Source organism: Ursus arctos, unplaced genomic scaffold (assembly GCF_023065955.2).
Source record: "Ursus arctos isolate Adak ecotype North America unplaced genomic scaffold, UrsArc2.0 scaffold_1, whole genome shotgun sequence".
NCBI classification, from domain to species: Eukaryota; Metazoa; Chordata; class Mammalia; order Carnivora; family Ursidae; genus Ursus; species Ursus arctos.
The window spans coordinates 19,413,631-19,440,082 of record NW_026622763.1 but is presented as its reverse complement, the minus strand read 5'-3'; the positions used below and the strand labels follow the sequence as shown (position 1 = coordinate 19,440,082).

The 26,452-nt window shown below is 35.6% G+C and overlaps 1 protein-coding gene across 2 annotated transcripts in view; it reads left to right on the top strand.

Moving 5' to 3' along the window:
- The window catches only part of ZRANB3 (zinc finger RANBP2-type containing 3), a 302,241-nt gene that overhangs the window by 229,327 nt on the left and 46,462 nt on the right, over positions 1 to 26,452 (top strand). For both annotated transcript variants that reach the window (XR_008960724.1, XM_026510087.4), the window contains exons 9-12: positions 14,035 to 14,154; positions 16,829 to 16,948; positions 19,862 to 20,041; positions 20,854 to 21,006. Coding sequence is in view for 1 of the 2 variants with exons in the window: in XM_026510087.4 (XP_026365872.2) it covers positions 14,035 to 14,154; positions 16,829 to 16,948; positions 19,862 to 20,041; positions 20,854 to 21,006 (573 nt within the window). In the remaining variant the exon portion in view is untranslated. The remainder of the gene's footprint in view (positions 1 to 14,034; positions 14,155 to 16,828; positions 16,949 to 19,861; positions 20,042 to 20,853; positions 21,007 to 26,452) is intronic.

Sequence of the window (26,452 nt, the reverse complement as noted above, 5' to 3'; positions counted from 1 at the left end):
GTAAGTCATAGCTCCATTTGCTGTAGAGAATGTGTTCTGGCCACATCTGACCAGAGGAACTGGTGAGAACATCTGGAAGCAATGCTCAAGCCAAGATTACTGTGGAGCCCATTCTACAGCCTCATTTGGTACCCGAGAACCAAGCAGCAGTCCTATCCGACTATTCTCAGCCAGTAGCACACCCCCTTATCCTCAACCTCAGAGCTCAAACAGTTGCCTTGCCACGTTCATTTATGATAATACCTTTCAGCATATTAGGAATAGAAAGGGATTTTATCCTCCAAATAAAAGGCATTTATGAAAATCTTAACAATTAACATAATACTTTATGCTCAAAGATGGAATGCTGTTCGCTTAAATCAGGAACAATGCAAGAGAGTCTGTTCTCACCACGTGTGTTCAACACTGTTTGGTTCAACCTTCGTCTTACAACTGTGTAATAAGGCTAGAAAAACAAATATAAAATACACAGATTGAAAAGGAATAAGTACAATTATCTATATTTAGAGACAACATGATTGTCCACATGTAAAATCCAAGAACACTTCAAACCACTAGAACTGAGTGAATTTATCAGGATCTCAGCATTCATGTTCAACATACAAAAATCATTTGTAGTTCTATATATTAGCAATGAAAAATTGGAAACTGAAATTAAAAAATACAATTTACAATAACATCAATAAACATGACCTTCTTTAGGATGAATTAAGCAAAGTATACGCACTGAAAACTACAAAACATCATCTAGAGAATATAAAGCAAACTTAAATGACAAGTTAGATCACATTCATGAATTGGAAAATTCAATATTGTTAAGATGGTTAAGATGCCATTTCTCTGTAAATTAACTTATATTTCAATGCAATGCTAATCAAAATCCCTGGTGTTTGGTAGAAATTAACAAGCTGAAAGTAAAATTTGTGAAGCAGCACAAAGAACTTATTTTAGCCAAATTAATCTTGAACAAAGTTGAAAGATTCACACTGCATGATGTAAATACTTACTATAAAGTTACAGTAATTAAGACTTTGTGATATTGGCATAAGGATAGCCATTTAGATTAGTGAACCAGAGAAGAGAGTCTGGAAATAAACCTTCATATAGATTGTCAATTGATGTTAGGGAAGGGGATGAGATAACTCAATGGGAAATGATAGCCTTTTTAAGAAATAATATTAGGACAACTGGATGTCCATAGGGGGGAAAATGAACCTTGGACCATTATTTTGCACCATTCATAAAAATTGACTTGAAGTGGGGGCGCCTGGATGGCTCAGTCGTTAAGCGTCTGCCTTCGGCTCAGGGCATGATCCCGGTGTTCTGGGATAGAGCCCCGCATCAGGCTCCTCCTCTGGGGGCCTGCTTCTTCCTCTCCCACTCCCCCTGCTTGTGTTCCCTCTCTCCCTGACTATCTCTCTCTCTCTGTCAAATAAATAAATAAATCTTTTTTTAAAAAAATGAACTTGAAGTGGGTTATAGACTTAAATATAAAAACTGATTTATATGGGGCACCTGGGTGGCTCAAAAGGTTAAACGTCTGCCTTTGGATCAGGTCATGGTCCCAGGGTCCTGGGATCAAGCCCCATATCGGACTCCCTGCTCAGTGGGGAGCCTGCTTCTCCTTCTCCCTCTGCCCCACCGCCCTGCTCATGCTCACTCTCTCTCTCTCTGTCTCTCTCTGTCTCCCTCAAATACATGAGTAAATCTTTTAAAAAACTGATTTCTAAAACTATTTTTTAAAGATTTAATCTATTTATTTTTTAAAGTAAACTCTATGCCCAACATAGGGCTCTAACATATGACCCCGAGATCAAGAGTCACATGTTCTACAAACTGAGCCAGCCAGGCACTTTGATTTTAAAACTTTTAATCGTATACATACACAAAAATATTGCCAACCTTTGGGTAGAGACTTTTTTTTAGGTAGGATGCAAAAAACACTTTAAAGGGAAAAAATGGGACTCAAAATGTTTAAACTTACGGTGTTTTTTAAAAGGTATGGTATACAAAACACGTTGTTTTGAAAATCTAAAATACAGATTGGAAGAAAATATTTGCAATACATTTCTCCCTGCTCCATTTTCCCATGTTAAAAATTTTGGTTTGATCAGTGTTCATTGTTTACAATATAATGACTTTGTTAAACATTTCACAGTTGAGCTATAATTACATTTCTTTTACTTGACAACTGTTGTTTTTCCTAGATTTAATAGCTGGGGTTTTTTTTGTTTGTTTGTTTGCTTGCTTAGCTTAGCTTAGCTTTCTTAGTACTTAATTGAGTACAGAAGCTTGCTTAAGGAAAAAGAGTATATGAGAACCTTTTAGATAATTACTTGTCTGTGGTGAGAAACTCTAGTTGGATGTCAGAGAAATGTCAATAGTCAACACAAAGTTTGCACCTAACTCCTATGGTCCTTGAAAGAAAAGAAAGGAGATGAAAAGTCATTTGTCCCAAGATTGGAATATGATCCCAAAGATTAATGGCAGCAGAAGACCAATCCTTGCTACTCCAGTTCCTATTTTAGTCATTTTTCATTCCCTCCCTATTAGAACCTCTGTCCTCAATCACCTATGTAAAGTGGACCTATATATTTTTATTCCTGGGCTGCAGCCAGAAATCATTAGTTCATGGCATTACTGAGCTGGAATTCTTAATACATTTTCCCCAGAAACGTTAGTGATGATATCCCATAGTCAGGGTCTATAGTAACTGTAAATAACACAGTTTACATTATAGATTAAATAGACTTTGGGAGAAGTACCTAGTTATAGACTATATATAATATTGTTTCTATGAGAAAATGTGTTTCAGAGTATTCCCAAAACAATTTATAAATGGACTTTTGAAATACCTCAGTTTATCAGTTGGCTACTATGGCATTGGCATACTAACGTTAAGACTTCCTTTCTTTGGTTAAGTGTTTTCATGACTTATTCAACAGATATTTATTGAGTGCCTATTGTTTAGCAAGGATCGTGCTTGGTGATAGGGAGGAATGGTGAACAAGGTACAGTGTTTCCCTCTCAAGGAACTAGCGGTCTGTTGGAGAGGACAGTAAAATAAATGTTCAGATACAGCACAGTATATTTAATATTTAAATTAAAAACAGGATGTTGTGGGAGCACTTGGGAGAAAACACTTGGCCCACTCTTGGGAGCTCAGGAAAGACATCCCAAGGAATGAACAAGGAAGAGTTAGCAAACTAGAGTGGAGGGGAATGAAATGGGGAGGGGATGGCGTTGATGGAGTGTATGTCAAAATAGATGAATACTTTGTCCAAACTCACAAAGATTAACCAGAAATAGCATACTTTAGGGTATCAAAAGTAGGTCATCGTAGCTAAAGCATTAAGTGTCAGGAAGGAATTCTGAGACTAGGCTGGAAATCACAGACACCAGTAACCCTATCATAAAAGGTCACATTTCATAGTTTATAATTTATCCTAAGAGTTCTGAGCAATTAGGTATAGTGGAGTAGAGTAAAATGATTGGATTTGTGCCTTAGAAAAAGAACTGTAGCTATGTGGAGAATGCATTGGAAGGAACAAGCCTGTAGGCAGGGAATCCAGTGAGTAGCCACACTGGTATTCCAGGCTAACAGTGGTGATACTAAACCAAGGAACTGAAGGTAAAATAATCAGTGTTACTGATAAAAAGTCAACTAGTGAAGGATCTCAGATCATTAGAATTACTTTTTTCATCTCTATCATTATTTTTATTGCTTTGTAATATTTGTTGAGGATACAATGGATGAAAATAAACAAATTCTGGGCAACCCTCTTGGATCTCCTCCCTCCTTGGGAGCTTTGTACTATCACTTTGCTATCACTCAATAAACTTTGCTTTGTTTCCCACCACAAAAAAAAAAAAAAAAAGAAAGAAAGAAAAAAGAAAAAAATAAACAAATTCTTTAGATTTAGGGTCAGCATAGTACCGTTCTACGGAAAAAAGACAGATATAAATGGTATGGTTTGGCCAATCCTCAGTTATTTTCTGGTACACTGCAACACCTAATTTTTAGAGAAAACCATTTTAAGAGAAATGCCAGTACCTTTTCTATGAAAACAATTAAACCAACCCATAATTTTACATTTCCTGTCACTTTGGGGATGACAGCATTCCTCAGTGCCTTGAAAACATTTTAGAAGGCAAACTGCTCTAAACACGTTTCCATTAGGCAGAGTGCATTTCCTCTTTGCTGTCTTGCCTCAGCAGCTTAACACAGGTAGAATCCTATTTATAATATGCAGTGATGTATAATAAGGTCGCTAGAATATTCCCTGCTGCACAGGGCCTGGGATGTTGTCAGCCTGAACAGTACCTTGTCCTGTGCCAGCTCTTTTGTGTAGGAAAGGGACTCTAACTCTAAACTGGACACATTCTGCCTCTTGTTCGTTGATAAGGAAATTGTCAGTAATAATAAAGTACAAATAAAACAATAATGTTATCATTTTAGAGGAAGAAAGAGATAGTATGTTAGCTATATGGCCATGTGGCATGAAGGAAGGGTTAATAAAGATGGAACAATATCCATTTGAGAAAGAAGAGTGGTGTAAGGTTTTTGAGGTAGCAGGAATGGTTCAGTTTGGAATCACAGATGGAGAGATTTGCCTTAGAGAAAAGAAGAAATACTTCTCTCCTTACAAAAGGAAAGGAAATGAGGATGAGTGAAGTAACAAAAGGTAAACATTTTCAGATGTTGAATTCTCTTTTCTCTGTGCAGTGGGACATTTGAGGGCCAAAGGCATGGGTTCTGATTTCGAAGAAAATAGTAAAGGTTGAAATTGTTTTTGCAGTTTGCTGGCAAAATTCAGCAATAATAAGAGCTAACACTTTTATAGTGCATACCATGGGCCAAGCACTATTCCATGCATATTTTATGGACTAAGTCGTTTACTCTCACTACCACTCCATGAGGAGTAGGTACCTTTTGCCCCTTTTATACATAGAGAAACTAAAGCACAGAGTTTAAGTGACTTGCTCAGGGACTCAGATTATATATAATAGAGGCAGGATTTGAACCCAGACAGTCTGGCTCCATAGTACATGCACTTGACCATCACTGCAGTAGGATAGCTGAATAAATTTAATATTGTTTAGTGACCATGGGTTTAAGGTGGTGTCTTTTTCCTATTAGTGATTTTTAAGCATCCCTGTGCGAGCGTGGAGAAGATTTAGAATTTAAAATTCTATATATTCTCTGTGTTATAATTTTTAATACCCAAATAAGGTTTATTCATGCTTATGCTATGGTAGTACAAATTTGATTACTTTATTGACATGACCAGTAGACAGAGTTTAGAAAGAAATTGAAAATGTTTTTGAAAATTGAATTTAATTTTAAAAGAATTAGATTAGCTGTTTTACGATCAAACTTCCATGAAATCACCTTTCATGAAAACAACTTTTTAAAAGTCTATAATACGATTAGCTTTACTTTCTAGCTTTGTTTAATTTTGGGTAAACCCAGTAAAATTGTCACCAGCTAGACCCCAAGACCTGATCATTACTGCTCACATGCTTATATGCACCAACCTTTATCCCATATTTTTCCTTAAGCTCTTCTTTCCAGTTTATCTCTTAACTAAGGCAAAAGACCCAGTGGGCATAGCATCTGGTGATGGAAACCAAACTACCCCTCAAGCAATAGGGACAGAGAGCTGCCTGCCAGCCCAGACCACCTAAACCAGTTTGAGCTTAGCCCCGACTCATGCCCCTGCACAGATGGACCATGGAGTGATCCATGGAATGACTGACGGTTATTACCTTTATGTCATTATAATACTAAAATCTCTGTCCAAGAAGGAGCACAAGCCTCATTTACGTAATATACAGTGTCTGTATAGGCGTATTTCTTTAAGGCCATATGTGACCTTATGCCTACCCCTACATATAATGACAAGGCTCCCCTTTCTAAATATTCAAACTAACCCTAAATAAGAGGAACCCATTCACCTTTGCTCAGGGAGTCATGGCTTTGGAAGTTATTCCCTGTAATCTCCTTATTTGCTGCAAATAAAGTTTCCTTTGTGTGACAGCTCCACTTGGTATAGTTTCTATCTGTGACTCACCAAGGAGCAAACTGTCATTAGTTCAGTTACAGAATATGTCATTTAGGATTGTTTGTTCCAGCTCTTTGAAAAATGCCATTGGTATTTTGATCAGGATGGTTTTGAAAGTATAGATTGCTCTGGGCATCATAGAAATTTTAAGAATGTTTATTCTTCCTATCCATGAGCATGGAATGTTTTTCCATCTTTTTGTGTCTTCTTCAATTTCTTTTGTAGGTGTTCCGTAGTTTCTAGAGTCTAGATCCTTTACCTCTTTGGTTAGGTTTATTTCAAAGTATCTTATGGTTTTTGGTGCTGTTGTAAATGGAATCGATTCTCTAATTTCTCTTTCTACAGTTACATTGTTAGTGTATAGAAGCAGCAACTGATTTCTGTGCAATGATTTTGTATCCTGCTACATTACTGAATTGCTGTATGAGTTCTAGTAATTTGGTGGTGGGGTCTTTTGGGTTTTCCACATACAGTATCATGTCATCTGCAAAGACGGAGTTTGACTTCTTCTTTGCCAGTTTGAATACCTTTTATTTCTTTTTGTTGTCTGATTGCTGATCCTAGGACTTCTAGTACTATGTTGAACAATAGTGGTGCAAGTGGGCATCATAGGGAAAAGCCGAGCATAGGGAAAAGCTCTCAGCTTTTCCCCACTGAGAGTGATATTTGCTGTGGGTTTTTCATAGATGGTTTTTATGAATTTGAGGAATGTTCCCTCTATCCCTACACTCTGAAGCGTTTTAATCAGGAAAGGATGCTGTATTTTGTCACATGCTTTTTCTGCATTAATTGAGAGGATCATATGGTTCTTGTTTCTTCTCTTATTAATGTGTTCTATCACGTTGATTGATTTGCAAATGTTGAACCACACTTGCATCCCAGGAATAAATTCCACCTGGTCATGATAGATAATCCTTTTAATGTACTGTTGGATCCTATTGGCTAGGATCTTTTTGAGAATTTTGGCGTCCATACTCATCAGGGATATTTGTCTGTAATTCTCCTTTTTGATGGGGTCTTTGCCTGGTGTGGGGATCAAGGTAATGCTGGCCTCATAGAACGAGTTTGGAATTTTCCTTCTGTTTCTATTTTTTGAAACAGCTTCAGGAGCATAAGTATTATTTCTTCTTTGAATGTTTGGTAGAGTTCCCCTGGGAAGCCATGTGGCCCTGGACTCTGTTTTTTGGGAGGTTTTTGATCACTGCTTCAATTTCATTACTGGTTATTGGTCTGTTCAGATTGTCGATTTCTTCCTGTTTCAGTCTTGGTAGTTTATAAGTGTCCAGGAAGGCATCCATTTCTTCCAGTTGCTTAATTTATTGGCATATAGTTATTGATAATAATTTCTAATAATTCTTTCTATTTCCTTGGTGTTAGTTGTGATCTCTCCCCTTTCATTCATAATTTTATTAATTTGGGCCCTTTCTCTTTTCTTTTGGATAAGTCTGGCCAGTGGTTTATCGATCTTATTAATTCTTTCAAAGAACCAGCTTCTAGTTTCGTTGATCTGCTCTACTGTTAAAAAAAAAAAAAAGTGATCCATTTAAAAAAAGTATGTCATTTATGGGAATGATCTCTCTCATCTATCATAGATAGATAGATAGATAGATAGATAGATAGATAGATAGAGACAAAGAATGATTAGATAGAATGATAGAACAAAATTACATTTTGTTCTAAAAATTTTTATGGGAAGGTTTAGGATTTTGTAAAATTGTACTGGTTAACGTATTAAATTGGGGTTGCCCTCTTTTCCTAGTATTGTAGCCCATTTGATTTACTGTGAAATGGTCTGCTTGTAAAACTCAGTGTTAAAAGATTAGATGTATTAGAAGTGCTAGATTTTCTATCTACAGATATATTCATAAGGGAATAAAAGTTGCAGGATACAAAATCAGTGTGTGGAAATCTGTTGCATTCCTATACACTAATAATGAAGCAGCAGAAAGTGAAATTAAAAAAGCAATCTCATTTATAATTTCACCAAAACAATAAAATATCTAGGAATAAACTTAACCAAACAGGTGAAAGACCCGTATTCTGAAAACTATTAAACATTGATAAAAGAGATTTAAAACAATGCAAAGAAATGGAAAGACATTCCATATTCTTGGGGGTTGGAAGAGCAAATATCATTAAAATGTCTAACTACCCAAAGGAATCCACAGATTTAATGCAATCCCTATCAAAATACCAACAGCATATTGCACAGAACTAGAACAAACAGTCCTAAAATTTGTGTGGAACCACAAAAGACCTCAAATAGCCAAGCAAACTGATGTTTACCAGAGCGGAGGTGGGTTGGAGGTATGGGGGTCATAGGGAATGGTGATTAAGAGTGCACTTATCATGATGAAAACAAAAATTAAATGAAATGAAAAAAAAAAGAAAGAAAGAAAGAAACATGCCTAGAAATAAGAAAGTAATACTTCCAGTAGTTCACCCAAACCTTCTTTGGAAGTGAAACTATATATCTTCTATGGGAAAAATCTGACGTGGGGCTCAGTGAAAATGTCCAACATGCTGACATTATAGTATGGAACTACTGTTCTTCCTCTGACAGCTGACTTCTACTGGATTTGAAAATATTTACTACCAGATTTGAAAATATTGTTTCAGGCTGATAAAATGGTTTCTAAATTAAGAACCATGGGCAAGAGGGAAGGGATAGCAGAAGATAAATTTTTAGCCTTTCTTTTGTGAGGGTGGGTGGGAGGTGAATAAACAATGCATATTCTCTTTTAGTTTTGCCCTTTCCTCTTATAAGATCATTTTAAAGGATAAAAGATAAATCAACTATCACAGATAAATTAGTAAGAAACAATGTAAGGTGAACTAGATGAATGCATAAAAACAAGAGAAGCAGAGATGATATCAATTGGAGAATGGGCAAAGAAAATGTGATATACCCATACAATGGAATGTTATTTGGCAATAAAATGAAATTAAATAGTGATACATGCTACAACATGGATTGAAAACATTTGCTGATAAAAAGGCCAGTCACAAAAGATTATATCGTATTATTCATTTTATGTGAAATGTCCAAAATAGTCCAATTCATAGGGACAGAAGTTCAGTTTAGTGTTTGTCTCGAGCTAGGGGATGATGGCTAAGAGGTAAAGCGTTTCCTCTTAGGATAATGAAAATATTCTAAAATTGACTGTGGTGATGGATGCACAACTCCGTGAATACACTAAAAGCCTTTGAACTGTACACTGTAAATGGGCAAATTTAATGGTATATAAATTATATCCCAATAAAGGTGTTGTGTTGGGGTTTTTTTGTCTCTTTCTGTAAATAACCCAGCTTCTTCTGTCTTTTGCTCTGCCTATGATAGTTCACTGCTTGTCCTTACTGGCCTCAATGGTACCCCAAGGTATGGCTGCTTCAATTCCTTATGCTAAGCACAGACCCTAGTGTCCAAAGCAAGGAAAAGCCTTCCTAAGGATCCCTTTGTCAGTGAGGATTTTTTTGGAAGGCCCCCGCAGACTTTCTCCATCTCTTATTAGTCAAAATCACAGGGAGAATAGAAGTGCTAGGCTTGTTGATTAAAAAGGGCCTGAAAACCTTTCCTTAAAGCATATGGCCACCCCATGTGTAAATAAAACTGCATTTGCCCCGGAGCCTAAGGACTTCAGAATTTAAGGAGGAGCTTCTTTTATGCTCACACTCCCTCAACTGGAATTCGTAGCGGCTAAGCAAAACAATCATTCTGGTACTTATTAAAATGGTAAGGAAGACTTCATTCAAGATCATTGCGAAAGAGTCAACTCTATTACAGTTGTAGAGAGAGATCACTCAACTCTGAATACAACAAAAACCAGTGGGGATTTATAGCCACTGAGATGGATGGGGGAGGTGGTGTCACTGGATGCGAAATTACTAAGAGGAGACATTAAGGGCAGGGGGATTCTTGCTCAAGGTAGACGAAGGACTTAGACATCATAAGTGGGGAATGAGGAACTTAATCAAATATCAAGGGTTGATCAGGTAGCGAGGGTAGGGGCTTTCTTAACAAACTGACTCAGCAGGATTCTTGCTGAGACTGGGCTGTGTAGGCCTGGCCAGGATAAGCTGAGGCCTAGTTAAGAGGGCCTGGGGAAACCTAACTAAGGTTTGGTCAAGGAGAGAGTCTGTGTCATAGTGCACGTTTGATTTTTTTTCATTCTTTGTTTCTCCCTTTTATCATCTGATTAAAAACTAACAATTTAATAGCAAGTAAGTTTCACCAGGTCTTAATGCAGTTTAGGTTTTTCTTTAACTACTTTTACTTTGAAAAGTAAAATGTACACCTACTCACTAAAAAAGAAATTAAATAAATTTAGCACATATTCTCTTCATTTTCTGCATTTCTTTAAATGAGATGTAGTGTGTAGTCTTTGTTATGTAATTTAGAGCTTGGACTATCAAAGAGTTTCAGTAAGATAAGATTGTGAACACAAAAATTTTTTCAACTTCTTCAAACCTGAACTAGCATAACGAAAATGCTGGTCAAGACCTGCCATTCCACATAATTTAAGATAATGTGAAAGCAAATCCGGGTCAGACAACTTAAAATATGACAATGCAGTGACAGTTTTAATTAGGCTATAATCAAAAAAATGAATTTGTATGGTACATTTTAAAATGTACTCCTTTGCAGTCTCATTTTAAGAACCTAAGAAAAATCCTAAAGTTTATTTGTTACATAGATATTTTGGTTCTCTTTCTCATAGGAAGCAAGGTCACAACGATGGTTAAGTTACCAGGCTAGTCCCAAGAGACTGTTTAGTCCATTATGTAATTGAACTTTAGAATATTAATATGAACCATAAGCCTTTCTAAACCAGTGATTAGAAGGAGTGGGGAACAGGAGGCTTGGGCTTTGACATCAGCAGCTTCTGGTTGTAATGAAGAAGGGGTGATATCAGTGGAGGGGACTCTGGCAGAACTAGTTTGCTCTTCAGGCAAGGAATGCATCTGAGACTGAGGGTACACTGGTTGTGTAATTTGTAAGTCTGCAATGGATGGTAAATGAATGCACCTTAAAAATACTCCAACTTGACATGTGTTTTTTGAAAGACTTATCACAGTAAATACAGCTCTTTAGTCAAACAAGCAGTTTATTAAAGTGGTTCAGTTACCATAGCAACGTATCTGGAATTTATAGCTCCTTATTTTGAGAGGACTTCATTTTACTCTCTGAGGCACTGAAATCCAAGGCTAAAGTTCTTAATGGCCTCCAGTCTCATTGTATGATGAATTTCTATTGTTTAAAAAATTTATACATATAAAATGTACTTACAAAATCAGCCCTATGATTTCATAGTGGTGTGCATTAATTTTAAATAGGTATTTTTCAATTTGGAAATACCCCTCTTTAAATTTTTTTTTATTATTACCAAAGCTACATATGATCATAGTTTAATGAGGAAAAACAGCTATTTCAAAAAATAAGTCTTCTAAAGTTATTCCCCAGAGGCAACCATTTTCTGTTCTTTTAGCTGTTTTGTTTTTTCAGTATTTACTTCAAATCCCTCAGCAACATGTTTGTATTGCTTCTTGGTTTGTATTACTGCTTGCTTTGTGATTTTAGCTGTCATCAATTATTTGAGTCTCTGCATATTTGAAAATGGCTTTATTCTACTTTTATAATTGATTTTTAATTTGGCTGAGTATAAATTCTTAGTTAGAAACAATTTTCTCTAAGAATTACTAATTCTGATGTTGAGAAATCCAATGCACTTCAAAGCTTTTATTCTATTTTAATTCTTTTCCCCTGCTCCCTGGAAGCTTATAGAATTATTTCTTTGTCCCCCATGTTCTAAAATTTCATGATGATGGACCTTGCTCTAGGTCCATTTTCATCCATTGCGAAGTATCCTCAGAGGACCTATTCCATTTTCCATTTTGGAAACTCATGCCCTTAAATTCTGTAAAACTTTTTTTATTTCTCTGATTATTTTCTTTCCTCTGTTTTCCCTGTTGTTTCTAGAAATTTTATTATTCATACATTGCCCTCTTGGCTTGGTCCTCTAATTTTTTTATTCTTTCATATTTACTCTTTTATTTTTCATCTACTTCCTGGAAGGTTTTTTCAGCTTCACAGCCAGTGAATTTTTAATTTCTGCTAATATACTTTTAATTTCCAAGAGTACTTCCCTCCGTTTCTGTCTTAATCATTACTTTTTTGGAGCATCCTGTTGTTTTATAAATGTAATCTCTTCTAGTTACAATGCCTGGAAACTCTGTACGTGGATATGGCTTAGAGACTGTGGCATTCAGTAAAGGGTAATCTGGCTGGATGTCTTATGGAGGAACCCTCAATATCAGAATCTTTAGTCTTTTCTCCTTGGCTTGTCTGATTCCCTAGAAAATAATCATTTTATATGATTCTGTTCTCCTCTGTAGAAGGCATAAGCCTCTTTATCTTTTGGGGGACATGGGAAGATAAGGCTGAGGGAGAAGGCAGATCTCAGCATTTATTATGTAACTTTTATTTAATCTCTATGGTATTGTAGAATAGTCTACCATCAATGTGGGATTCCTTTATCCAGATACCTTCTGTTTTACCCTCTCCTGAAAATAAACCTCTTGCTTTCTGCGAGAGTAGGTTAGAGAAGTATTCTATCATGTGGAATGGGTACAGAGAGGATATAGGTCATAGTTGCACGTAATCACCTACGTAAAGATTCGTTGACCAATCCTCCTGTTGTAGCCACACCCCCAACCTCACTTCCCCTTGCACCCTTTCCTAAGCCTTTTTTACATTACCATATTCTAACCCACATGCTTCTCAACTTTCCGTATTGCCATCTTAGGAGCTGTCAGGTTGGCTAATCAATTACTAAACTATTTTTAGTTTCCAAAGTTTTCTTTCTGTTTCTTTTTTTAAGATTCATTTATTTATTTGAGAGAGAGAGAGAGAAAGCACACGCACCAGTTGGAGGGGAGGGATAGAGGGAGAGAATCTCAAGCAGATTCCCTGCTGAGCATACACTGAGATCATGACCTGAGCCGAAATCAAGAGTCGCTGTTTAACTGACACCCAGGTGCCCCTAATTTCCAAAGTTTTGTTGCTATTGATCCCTTTCCAGTTCTCTTTGTCTCTGTACGCCTTGCTATACAGCATTGAGGGGGAGTCTAGGTCAAATGTATTCAGCCTGCTCTCTTTTCCCTAAGTTTCTAAATAGTTTTTAACGGTTAAGAGACCATATTCATGTTTTAGATTTAATTGATGCTTTAAATTTAATTACTATTTAATTCATCTCATATTCTCATTCTTTTTTTTATTATATTATGTTAGTCAGCATACAGTACAATCCTGGTTTTTGATGTAAAGTTCCATGATTCATTAGTTGCGTATAACACCCATTTTCTCATTCTTAATAGGTAACTTTTCCTCAAGTTAACTAAGAAAAGTCTTTTTAATCTGAGCTTTTTTGATTTTCTCCTTTTTTTTAATTATGTTAGTCACCATACAATACATCCCTAGTTTTTGATGTGAAGTCCCATGATTCATTACTTGCATATAACACCCAGTGCACCATGCAATACGTGCCCTCCTTAATACCCATCACCAGCCTATCCCATTCCCCCACCCCCCTCCCTCACCTCACAGTTTCTTCATGTGTCCCCCTGCACTCTCAGACCTCCCTCCTATTCTCTTCATCCCGTCACTCCAACCTCGTCTACAACCACAGCCTAATTGACTACCTATTTTCCATTGAAACATTTTCTTCTCATTCTTTTCTTATTCTTGTTTTATTTCTCAAAGTTGTTGGATTTTTTTCCCCCTCTTGTGTCTCTTTTTCCCTTTTCCCCTTAAGTGTGGGCCTCTTTCCCTAGGTTACCAGAGAACAAAGCAGTTGAAAGTTCATAGAAATTTTTGACTTTTGAAGTTTTTCTTGCTTTGTTAAAGGAAAGTGATGTGATTTTTTAATAAAGATTTATATGCCATTAATAAGGTTTAACTTTTAATATTTAGGCAGGTGCTGTAAAGGACTATATTAAGATGATGCTTCAGAATGATTCACTTAAATTTCTGGTTTTTGCTCATCATTTAAGCATGCTCCAAGCTTGCACAGAAGCAGTCATAGAAAACAAGGTATGTTATCATTTTTGTATAAACTACTTTTTAGGATACAGGTTGTTAATATACTAAACATCAGTTGTAGCCTTATAATTGAGGGTTCTTTTGACCTTGTTTAAATGATGATATATTAATTATTATTAGATTTTTTCTTGCAAATTATACTAATATTATATTTTTATTATGTTGATAAACTATTAAACTTTTTCTTTTATTCCAGGTTTATAATTTTCCACTGATCTAATTATCTGGATTGATTAAAATATGCTAACTTGATAGGCCGTATTGTGCATTCCATTGTTGTTACTGGATATACCATTTGAGACTAGTGTAGGCAGTTAAAAATTAAAATATTAACCTGCAAGTCAGCCTTAGAATATAGGTGATGTCAAGGGGAAGCAGAATGAATTCAACCAATTTTAGTACCCAGCTGCAGTCATACCTTTTAAACTACAGGCGGCATACTCTGTAGAGTGTGATTTAGCATAAGATTTCATGAGTTTGAAACAGATGGGCCAGGTACCCTGTCAGGTAAGCTCCCCAAACCTGCTGGCCTTACTGCATTTTCATAAGTTCACCTAATACCCCAGCAGTCTTATCAGTGGCAGCATCTGCCATGTTTTCTTTCAGAGTTTAAATCTGTCAACTCTCTTTCTGTGCTGAGGGCTTGTAGAGACGCTCAGAAACAGCCAAAGAAATTTGCTGACAAATTGTGTGAACTTAATATACATGTAGCAGCAGAATCATTTGCCTATGTAGGTAGATTTTTTAAGTGGAGGAATTAAGCCATGTTTTTTAAAACTTTGTATACATTTTTTTGAGCGTTTGTCAGTATGTTTATCAATGTTCCCAAGAAGTAATTCTAGTGTTTCCTTAATAGAAAGATTTATGATAATATAATAAAGTGCTATCCGTGAAAAGGTGCTCTCACATTGATTATCATATCATGTCTTTAAAATGCCTTATGAGGGGCACCTGGGTGGCTCAGTCGTTAAGCGTCTGCCTTCAGCTCAGGGCGTGATCCCCGCATTCTGGGATCGAGCCCCACATCAGGCTCCTCCGCTGGAAGCCTGCTTCTTCCTCTCCCACTCCCCCTGCTTGTGTTCCCTCTCTCACTGGCTGTCTCTCTCTCTGTCAAATAAATAAAATTTTTTTAAAAATAAAAAATAAAAAAATAAAATGCCTTATGAGGTGAGAGACTGTGGACTCTGGGAAACAAACTGAGGGCTTCAGAGGGGAGGGGGAGGGGGGATTGGGATAGATCGGTGATGGGTATTAAGGAGGGCACATATTGCACGGTGCACTGGGTGTTATATGCAAATAATGATTCATGGAACATTGCATCAAAAACTGAGAATGTACTGTATGGTGACTAATATAACAAAATAAAAATTACAAAAAAATAAAATAAAATGCCTTATGAGGAAGAGTTAATTAACCTTAGAAATATTTTTTTAAATGATTGGGCAATAAAATCAGATTCATAATATTTTCTTTTTCTGATTCCCTTAAGCTTAAAACTTTAAAACCACCGGGATCTGTTCTAAGTATAGCAGTCTATTCTCCCCACTTCTGCTTTACTGATGTGTTTAGAATCCCATTTAATATCGCTAACAGTTAAAAATGGTAGGCAGTCATGGGTTGGAGGTGAATCTCCCCCAGACTCTCCCTAGCCTGACAATGTGTGTTTTCTTTAGAAAGACTGTTGGAAGATTTTATAATCTCCCTTATTGGATATTAAATGGATCACTGATCAATGTATATCTGTTTGTGAAGACATAGAAAGTTAATATGGGACATTCTGTTTAATGATTAACTTGACTCTTTCCTTATGAAAGTGAATATTTGTATGTCTCAACAATATAAGGCTATGTTTTCCATAGACGTGCATATATAAATGAGACTATTTGAAATTCACAACTTCATACTGAATTTTAGAAAGTCGAGTAATGAGTTCTTTTTGGCTACTCTAACACACACTGATTGCTCCCTTTTCCTAACCCAAATCATTCCTAGAAGATAGCACTGTTGAGTTTAGCACTTAATGTTCCCTGACTTTTTAAAAATGTGTGTGAGTGTCTTGGTTCCCCAACTCAATGGAGGTGACCTTATCACATATTTCTGTTAAGTTTAGGAATGTGAAAAAAAATGAATTCAAATGGTACTAACAAAGATATTTTCCCAGTTAATATTGGGATATTCAGAATCAATGCACTACTCTTCATGAATCTGTAATGACGTGGGTAAAATCCTCTTTCTCCCTTTCCCCGTCTGGCTTTATTTTTACTTTGGAATCAGTGAACCTGTAACTTTAAAGGTAGTTTGATCCATCATTTAAAGTTTGCATGTGAATTTACAGGGAATTTTCCTGAAGACATTATCTTAATTCAGTGATGATTTATGGAGCTCCTGGTATATATAAGCCATTGCACTTGGCATTGATGGAATGAGGATGAATTAGACATAGATCCTACCCTCGAGTAGATTAAAAGATTTAAAAATAGGGAATTGTTATAAGAAGCTATTAAGAAATTTGATTAAGATTCTTCTTATATAGCATTTACTAACCTTTCATCTTAACCCATTTCTATTTTGTTATTTGGGCATAAAAATAAGGTATAAAACATATAAAATGAGATGGGTGCATAGGGGTTTGTGCTAATTTTGCTCTTTCCCTTGTTGATACTAGGCTCGCTACATTAGGATAGATGGAAGTGTTCCATCTTCAGAACGAATACACCTAGTTAATCAGTTTCAAAAGGATCCTGATACTCGTGTGGCTATCCTAAGCATTCAGGCTGCTGGCCAGGTAAGAAATTCCAGGTGTAAATTTGATAATGAAATGTCATTAAGATAATAAAAAGATCATTAACCATAATTATAACTTTGCATCAAGATAAAAATGTAATAAATATTCTACTTTGGAGAGTGCTACAAAGTATAATAGAAGGAAACCTCAACTCAAATCTTCTTAAATTTTCAAGGAAAGAATTTCCTAGATGAGTTAGTTAATTTGATGGTAATACTTTTCCATGACAGTTTTTTTTTTCTAACTTTGAATTTGCATAAAATTTTCCTTTCATTTCTTATAGCACTTATCTTACTTAATTGGTTTCACCAGAGCCTGCGAGGCAAAGTGACCTGAGGGAAAAAACTCTTCTGTCTGAGAACTTTTTATGGAGCACCCATGGTTTGACCCTTGGGATTGGGTTTGACTGCAAGTAAATGAAACCCCAAATTAAGAATGACTCAAATACACAAAGTTTTATTCTCTCACGTAGACAGTCGAAGGTTAGCATGGTAGTTCCACAAAGTCCTTAGGGCTTAAGCCTCTTCTGGCTTTCTGCTTTACCACTCCTAGCAGGTATCTCTTATTTAAGAGAGCTGCTAGAGTTCCTCCATCATATCTGTGATCCAGGCAGCTGACTGGAGAAAGGCATGCAGCATCTCCTTCACCCGCAGTTAGCCCATGGTTACAACTAACTTCACGGGAAGCTGGGAAAAGTAGTCTTTATTTTGTCCAGTCACACTAAAAATCAGGTGTCATGTTACAAAGAAATAAGAACTGAATAGCTATTGTGGAAGACAATGACAGTCTGTGCCATACTATGTAAGGGGGATCCTTCTGGACTTTTTTTCCTACTAACATTCTGTAATATTTTGATGTACATGTCTAGGCCAGGGTATTTAACATAGGGAAAAGTGATTGAACATACTTCTGTACGTCCAACCTGATATGTAGCATATCTGTAGACTCTGGAATCTGAACCAGGGCCAAAGATCTGCTTTTAGCCAGCTAGTTGACATCTATAAAATTGTATATGGAGAGAAGCTCCATGAGAATAAAGAAGTTATAGAACTCACTAGGAGTTCTAACCAAGAGGAGGGTTGTCTCAACATTTCCCTCATGTTGGATTAAAGCTCTAGTAGTCTGAGTTTTATATCTGTTAGAATATTCCAGTTAGAGAGAATGTCATCAAAAAGAGCTTAAAATTAGAAATGGAGTACTCATAGCATGGGAGAAGAAAAGTAGAAGGAAGCCAGGCAGGAGGATATGGGGGTGGCTTGATAAAAGACTTTCTGAAATTAAGATAGTATAGGGCACCCATATTTTGTCCAAGGCTGTAATCCCGAAGACCTAATATAATTCAAAACTCATATACTTGAATATTAGTATGTTCATAGGAAGAAAGGAAGGTGGAAAAGGCTTTGTTCTTGGGGCATGTGACTCTTCCATTGTAGTTTAGTAGTATGTTAGAGGGATGTGGGTCTTGCCAGCATATTTCCCCTTTATTCTTGTGTGGTTATATGATGCTTTTAACACGCTTAAAGGTGTTCATCCGTCTTTAAATACTACTTGTTATTTTCCAGCATCACCTCTAGTATTTTGTGGTGTTTCATGTCCTAAATAGCAGTACAGTTTAGCTTGATCGTTGTTGGGCTTACCATGTTTTTATCACTTCTAACTTCTGTTCCAAAGTGATAGATCTTTAGTGAATTTTTCAGCTTGAGAACTCATGCCACCATTTAATGAATGCTGGTATGATGCTGTTATGTGATATAAAAATATGTTAAGTTAAAATAATATAAAAATAACAGCACAGCAGTCACAAAAGTCATTCACCAACGGAAGTTCCAGGACATGGGAACAGCAGCATGAATTAGATGATTCTCTCAAAGGATGGTAGGTGTTTCTTTCAATCACATAACATAATTTACTACTGCGTGGCAGTAGCTTAAGCATGGTTCACATTTCACCCAGCCTTTCAACTTTAAAATCGTGCATTTTGGGGGGCGCCTGGGTGGCACAGCGGTTAAGCGTCTGCCTTCAGCTCAGGGTGTGATCCTGGCGTTCTGGGATCGAGCCCCACATCAGGCTTCTGCGCTATGAGCCTGCTTCTTCCTCTCCCACTCCCCCTGTTTGTGTTCCCTCTCTCGCTGGCTGTCTCTATCTCTCAAATAAATAAATAAAATCTTTAAAAATAAATAAATAAAATCATGCATTTTTGGAGACATTCTTAGTTTGAGGAGATATGCATTATTTTTCATATAGTGATTATAAAACAAGACCTAGTTAATACTTATTAATGTCACACTACTTCAAACTGATGTAAAATGCAATTGCACAAAAAATTCAATTGTGTTATATATATTGAGATAGAAGCCAGTAAACTTAAGGGTGTTTGAGATGTAACATGAGAAGTTTCATAGGAAGAGAACAGTGTGACTGGAGACATGATTTTCTTGCTTTATAGAACAATACTATGAATTAAATGAATAGAGGAAGTCGTTGCTCTCTGCCTAGTTGCTATGGATACCATGTGTTAGAAATTATATTCTCATTTATAATGTATTTTATTAGATTTTGCAGTGGTAATGTGAATCCAGCCCTCATTAGAGGATAAAGTGAGATAGATAGATAGATAGATAGATAGATAGATAGATAGATAGATATCAATGTATCAAACTGACTTTTGAAATATTGAAATACCTTTTAAATGTGTTTTTTGTAGTTTACCTAGCCATATGCAATAGTGGTCTTCATCTGCCTTTCATTAATTAATTTTTCTTAATTTGGCTTATAACGAAAGACTGATTTATTTTTAAGTCCTTCAGTTTTCTCTTGTTCATTTAACATATTCAGAAAGACTTTATTATATCTGACTCTATGTTACATTCTCAGTTTATTTGCTTCTCAATTTCTTCACTTTATTTTGCTTAGGGTTTGACATTTACTGCTGCAACTCATGTTGTATTTGCTGAGTTGTACTGGGACCCTGGACATATAAAACAAGCAGAAGACCGGGCTCACCGAATTGGACAGTGCACTTCTGTGAATATTCACTACCTTGTTGCAAATGGGACTCTAGACACCCTTATGTGGGGGATGTTGAATCGAAAGGTAAAGCTTGAATTCAAACCAGGTTACCAAATTATTTGTTACGTAGAGCCTACATAAGTTAAGGGGCTGAGTTGTAGTGTTTTCAGGCAAAAGATATTCAAGTACACTAAGATTGTGATGTTAATAGGGGCCAAGGTTAGAAAAGTCTTCAGTTGGTAGTAACTTACCTATCCTCCGTAATAAGGGAGAGACGAGAATTTACATGTGTTCTTACTGTCTTCCAAAGCCTTCATCTACCATTTTAGAGGCCAGAAGAGGATGAGCTAGCAAGGAACCATAGCATTGTCAAACCCAAGTCCTTTTTGTAAGCTAAGAATAAAGCCTTACTCAGAAGGTTTGAGTTCCTGGCTAATTTTGGACAGAGAACAGCCTGTACCTAGATTCCAGGAAGGGTAGAAGGGACGTTGTTTGCTCTATCCACTCAGCTGTCTCTTCTCCCCAACCTGGAGACGTGTTTGTGGAAAGGATTTGACTAATTATTAGAGAATGTTTTTCACGCACTAAGTATATATATTCAAAATGGCCAATCACTTGGGTTCAATTTCAAAGTATAAATATTACAATAAAAGTTTTTATGAGAAAAGCAAATAGCGTAACTTCTCTGGTTAGACATTTTCCTCATTCAGTATAGGAATCTTGGTAATTTGGTTATAATTTTGAAAAATTGTATTACTAAAGTCTATGATAGGTTGAAACACTACGAGTTTCTTTAGTGAATTGCTTGTGGTTTAAGTGCAAAATCACTTCACTGCTTAGTAAGTGTCGGCCACGAGAGAACTTTTGTAAAATTCATATGCTTCTCCATCTTACAGACACAAGTTACAGGGAGCACACTGAATGGTAGGAAGGAACAACTTCAGGCTGAGGAAGGTGACAAGGAAAAATGGGATTTCCTGCAGTTTGCTGAAGCTTGGACTCCAAATGAAAGCTGTGAAGACCTCAGGAATGAAATTTTGTTCACTCACGTAAGATTATATGACAGATTCTTTTCTTTTTTTATTTTTTAATGCCCTAAAACTATAATTTTATCATATATTTTTTAAATAGCAAATCTTAACTGTTGGTGCTGTTGAAAGGGGCTTCCACATAAAGCTGGAAAGCCTCTTAAAGCCACAAGATGACATTGAAAGGAGGCTGCACCAGTCAGTGGCTTGTATCTTCCAAAAGTTAACGCCAGTGCTCACTGTTCTCCTTAGAAAAGCAAGCTCAATAGAATCCAGCCTTCAGAAGAAAACGTAGGTGGCTGTATGTACGATCCAGAGGACAGGGGGAAATGTATTAAACTTGTCACACAGTGTAACACAAACAGGTCACAGACTCTGTAAAGATATTTGCATTACAATGTCCAAAGTATGTAAGAATTTATACAGTTTAATTAGTAAAATACAAACAAGCCAACAGAAAAATAGGCCAAGAATGTGAGCATTAGAGGACACCTGAATATCCAGTAAGCATGGAAGGAAGCTCTGCCTCACCAAAATAAGGCAACCTGTAAAGGCAGATTTTCCCTTGACAATTATTAAGTAATCTGTGATGGGGTACTTTGAGATTATGTGGCTGTCCTGTGTCCAAAACCTTTCATCCAGTGGTCTTAGCATTCACTTTGATCTTTGAATCAGTTCTGAAATAGTGGTTTTTCTAATTCTGTCTTTGCTTCTATATTTATTAGCTGGCATTTTTCTGTAAAGATGAACACTATTTTCCCCCATTTAAAAAAAGTATCACTAGAACATGGGGATTCTGTTACTATTCATGTGTTATAATTCTTCACTTTTTTTTCCTTTGTTTTTCTTAAGATCTGGCTTATGGAAGCACCTTCCTTTTCTTTTCATTCTTTCTTTTCTTCCTTCCTTCCTTCCTTCCTTCCTTCTTTTTTTCCTTTTCTTTTCTTTTTTGTTTTTTTTTTTTTAAGCAGGTCTCTACATTGCTCTGAGTGCTTTCTAGCTTTCTGACAAACAATTTGAGACTGACCTTGTATTTTCTTTGCCCCAGACCTAGAACCAAACATTTCTGTAAGGAGTCCTGATTCCTTTAACTGGGGAATGATATTTAGAAATCAGGATTTTTTTTTTTATTGCCCTGGATATCATTACCCTGAGCTATTTTCAGTGTATAGAGAGATTTATACACATATACATACATTTTTGTGTGAATAGGTTAATATGTATGTATGTGTATATGTGTGCATTTTTAGTTCGTAAGTTCACTCTAATACTCCCGTTCAAATCCAGCACCACGAGTTCTTTTTCATCTTCTCCATATATCTATGCAAACTTAAGTATTTATATTCCCCTTATCCAACAGTAAGAACTGTGGTTCCTGACATCATCATCGTATTTGCTCAGTGGCTCTGTCCTTCCATACTTGCAAAATACTTTTAAAATAACTCCACTAATACCATACTTTACACCTACTAGATTGGCAACAATGAAAATACTTGACATACCAAAAATGTCAAGAACATTTCATATACCAAACTCTTATATACTGCTGGGTAGGAATATAAATTGTCATAACTCCTTTGAAGAGCAGTTAGGCAATATCTGGTAAAATTGGAAATGCCCTCCAACCAAACCATTCCATTTCTAGGAATATATTCTTTTTTTTTTTTTTTTAATGATTTTTTATTATATTATGTTAGTCACCATACAGTACATCCCCGGTTTCCGATGTAAGGCTCGATGATTCATTAGTTGTGTATAACACCCAGTGCACCATGCAATACGTGCCCTCCTTACTACCCATCACCGGTCTATCCCATTCCCCCACCCCCCTCCCCTCTAGGAATATATTCTTACCCATGGGTATAAGGATACATGTACGAGAATGTTTATTGAATCAGTTTTTGGAATGCCAAAGATTGGAAGCAACCAAAATACTCATCAGTAGAATAACTACTTAAATTGTCTTCAAGAAGGGTGCCTGGGTGGCACAGTTGGGTAAGCGTCTACCTTCAGCTCAGGTCATAATCCTGGGGTCCTGGGATCGAGCCCCGTGTCGGGCTCCCTGCTTAGCCAGGAGCCTGCTTCTTCCTCTCCCTCTGCCTCTCCCCTCTGCTTGTGTTCACACTCTGTCTCAAATAAATAAATAAAATCTTAAAAAATAAAAAAATTTCAAAAATAGTTTGAAGATACCATTTAGAACTTAACATGAATGTATTTGATGTATATGTTTTAACATGACCAGATTTTGAAAACATAATGTAATTTTTAAAAATGCATAGCACATACACACTGATATTAGGTATTTATGAATATCTATAATGTATATTTAATCAAATATATAAACATAGATTGGAAGAACACATATTAAACTTACAATGTTGATTTTATCTGGAAGGAGGAGAATGGGTCTGGGGAGGAGTAAAAAATGTAATAGCAACTTCAACAGAAATATTTTATTTAAAAAAAGAATAGGAAGTAAACCGTACAGTATTAGTATTTGTAAATTTTGAATGTGGGTATGTCTCTATATAATAACAAATACTATCACGGGCCATATATAACTGAATAAGAAATTATACATTAGAAAAGCTTATAGTCATTCAGACTGTCTGGGTTTTTCTCCCTAACCCTTTTGGTGTAATATGGTGTGAGAGTTAGGAGGAATTTAATTTTTTTTTAAATTTGAGTATAGTTGACACACAGTATTACAGGTGTTCAAAATACAGTTTTAGGTGGACAAAATAGTGGTTTGAGAAGTTTATGCATTATGCTGTGTTCCCCACAAGTGTAGCTACTGTCTGTCCCCATGTATTTCTATTATAGTATCATTGACTGTATTCTTTATGCTGTATGTGCCTTTTATTCTTGTGACTTATTCATTCCATATAGGGGAGTACAATTTTAATTTTTGAAAGAATTGATCATGTATTATAGGAATAAAATTAAAGTCTGCAAAATTTAGTTCCATAGGAAGAAACAATGTTTTTTATGTGAAATGTTAAATTTCTCAAGTATCTTATTTAGAGCAGTACATTTTTTTTTAGGATACTAGAATGCCATTCTGTCAAATATTGCTAAAAAAATAAAAATAGAGGGATTTTTTCTGAGACTTTTTTCTTTTGTTTAAAGAACTACTTTCCTTTTGGTAGTATTTATATATTTTGGTCTATTAAAAAATCAACAGGTATTTAAAATGCTAGGTATTTTAAAAATATGTAACTTAAGTTATGATTTGTAGCTGTTCTCTAAAACTTTCTAACTATTGAATTATGTTTAAGGGTTCATTTTTAAGATAGTATTAAGAATTTGAAATGCATCTTCCCACAGATATATATGTTTATTGTTTTTAAGTGTATCTGAAGAAAAGCATATATCTGTGTACAAAGTTTTTAAAAAATCACCCAATCACCTTTACCAAATCGTTCATGAGTCAGATGTTTTTCTTTCACAGTTTAGTATTACCTTGCACAGATTTTTCAATGCATCTCATTTTTTTAACAGCAAGTATTTTTTTTTTATTTTTTACTGAGGTAAAGTTGGTGTATAACATTGTTTCAGGTGTACAACATAATAGTTCAATTTTTATATACACTACAAACTCATTTCCACAGCAAGTCTTGTTACCCACGGCCACCATACAATTAATCTCCTTTACGTATTTCAGCCATGCCCCAACTTCCTTCCCCTCTAATAACCACCACTGTGTTCTCTGTATCTATGAGCTTGGTTTAGTTTAGTTTGATTTGGTTTTTTAGACTCCACATGTAAGTGAAATCATATGGTATTTATTTATCTTTCTCTGTTCAAATTATTTCACTTAGCATAATACCCTCAAGATCCATTCATGTTGCAAATGGCAAGAGTTTCTTTTTTTATAGCTGAGTAGTAGTGAACATATATATACAACACATTTTCTTTATTCATTCATTCATCAGTGGATACTTAGGTTGCTTCCATATCTTGGCTATTGTAAATAATATTGCAATGAATATAGGGGTGTATATATCTTCTCGAATTAGTGTTTTTGTTTCTTTGGATAAATGCCCAGAAGTGGAATAGTTGAATTATATGGTAGTTCTATTTTTAATTTTTTTAGTATTCTCTATACTGTTTTTCATAGTGGCTCCAGCAATTGACATTCCCACCAGCAGTACACATTGTTCCCTTTTTTCCACATCCTCACCAACACTTACTGTTTCTTAACTTTTTGATAATAGCCAGTCTAAGTGGTGTGAGAAATCATTTTGATTTTGATTTGTATTTCCCTGGTAATTAATGATATTGAATATCTTGTTATGTGCCTCTTGGTCATCTATATGTCTTCAAATATCTCTTTAAATTTTCCGCGCATTTTTAAATTATATTGGTTTTTTTTTGCTATTGATTGTTTGAGTTCTTTATATATTTTTGATATTAACCGCTTCTCAGATATATGATTTACAGATCTATTCTCCTATTCAGTAGTTTGCCTTTTCATTTTGTTGATGGTTTCCTTCACTGTGCAAAAGCTCGTCAGTTTAATGTAGTCCTGCTTATTTATTTTTGCTCTTGTTACCTTTGCTTTGGAGTCAGATCCAAAACTTCAACTCTACAACCAATGTCAAGGAGCTTACTGCTTATGTTTTCTTATAGTTTTACGGTTTCAGGTCTTACATTCAAGTCTTTAATTGATTTTGAGTTAATTTTTGTATATGGTGTAAGATACTAGTCAAATTTCATTCTTTCATATGTGGTTATGCAGTTTTCCTAACACCACTTATTGAAGATACTTTTTTCTCCCCATAGCATGGGCTTAGCTTCTTTGTTGTAAATTAGTTGGCCATAGATGTGTGGGTTGTTGTCTGTGCTCCCTATTCCAGTGATTTATGTGTCTGTTTTTATGCCAATACCATATTGTCTTGATTACTATAGCTTTATATTATAGTTTGAAATTAGGGTGCCTAATCCCTTCACTTATGTTCTTCTATCTCAAGATTGCTTTAGTTATTTGAGGTCTTTTGTGGCTCCATACAAATTTTAGGATTATTTGTTCTGGTTCCATGAAAAATCCAGTAAGATTTGATATGGGTGCATTAGACCTCTAGATTACTTTTGATATTATTAATCTTTCCATCCATGAGCACAGAATATCTTCCAATTTATTTGTGTCTTATTAGTTTTCAGTGTACAGGCCTTTCCTGTCCATGGATAAATTTATTCGTAGGTATTTTATTCTATTTGATGTAAATGGGATTTTTTTTCTTATTTTCTCTTTCTCATAGTTCATTATTAATGGACAAAAATGCAATGTTTATGTATATTAATTTTGTATTCTCCTACTTTACTGAATTCTTTTATTAGTTCTAACCATTTTTTTTTATGGAGTCTAGGGTTTTATATGTATAGTATCATGCCATCTACAAATAGTGATGATTTTATTTCCTCCTTTGTGATTTAGATAACTTATTTCTTTTTCTTGTCTAATGGC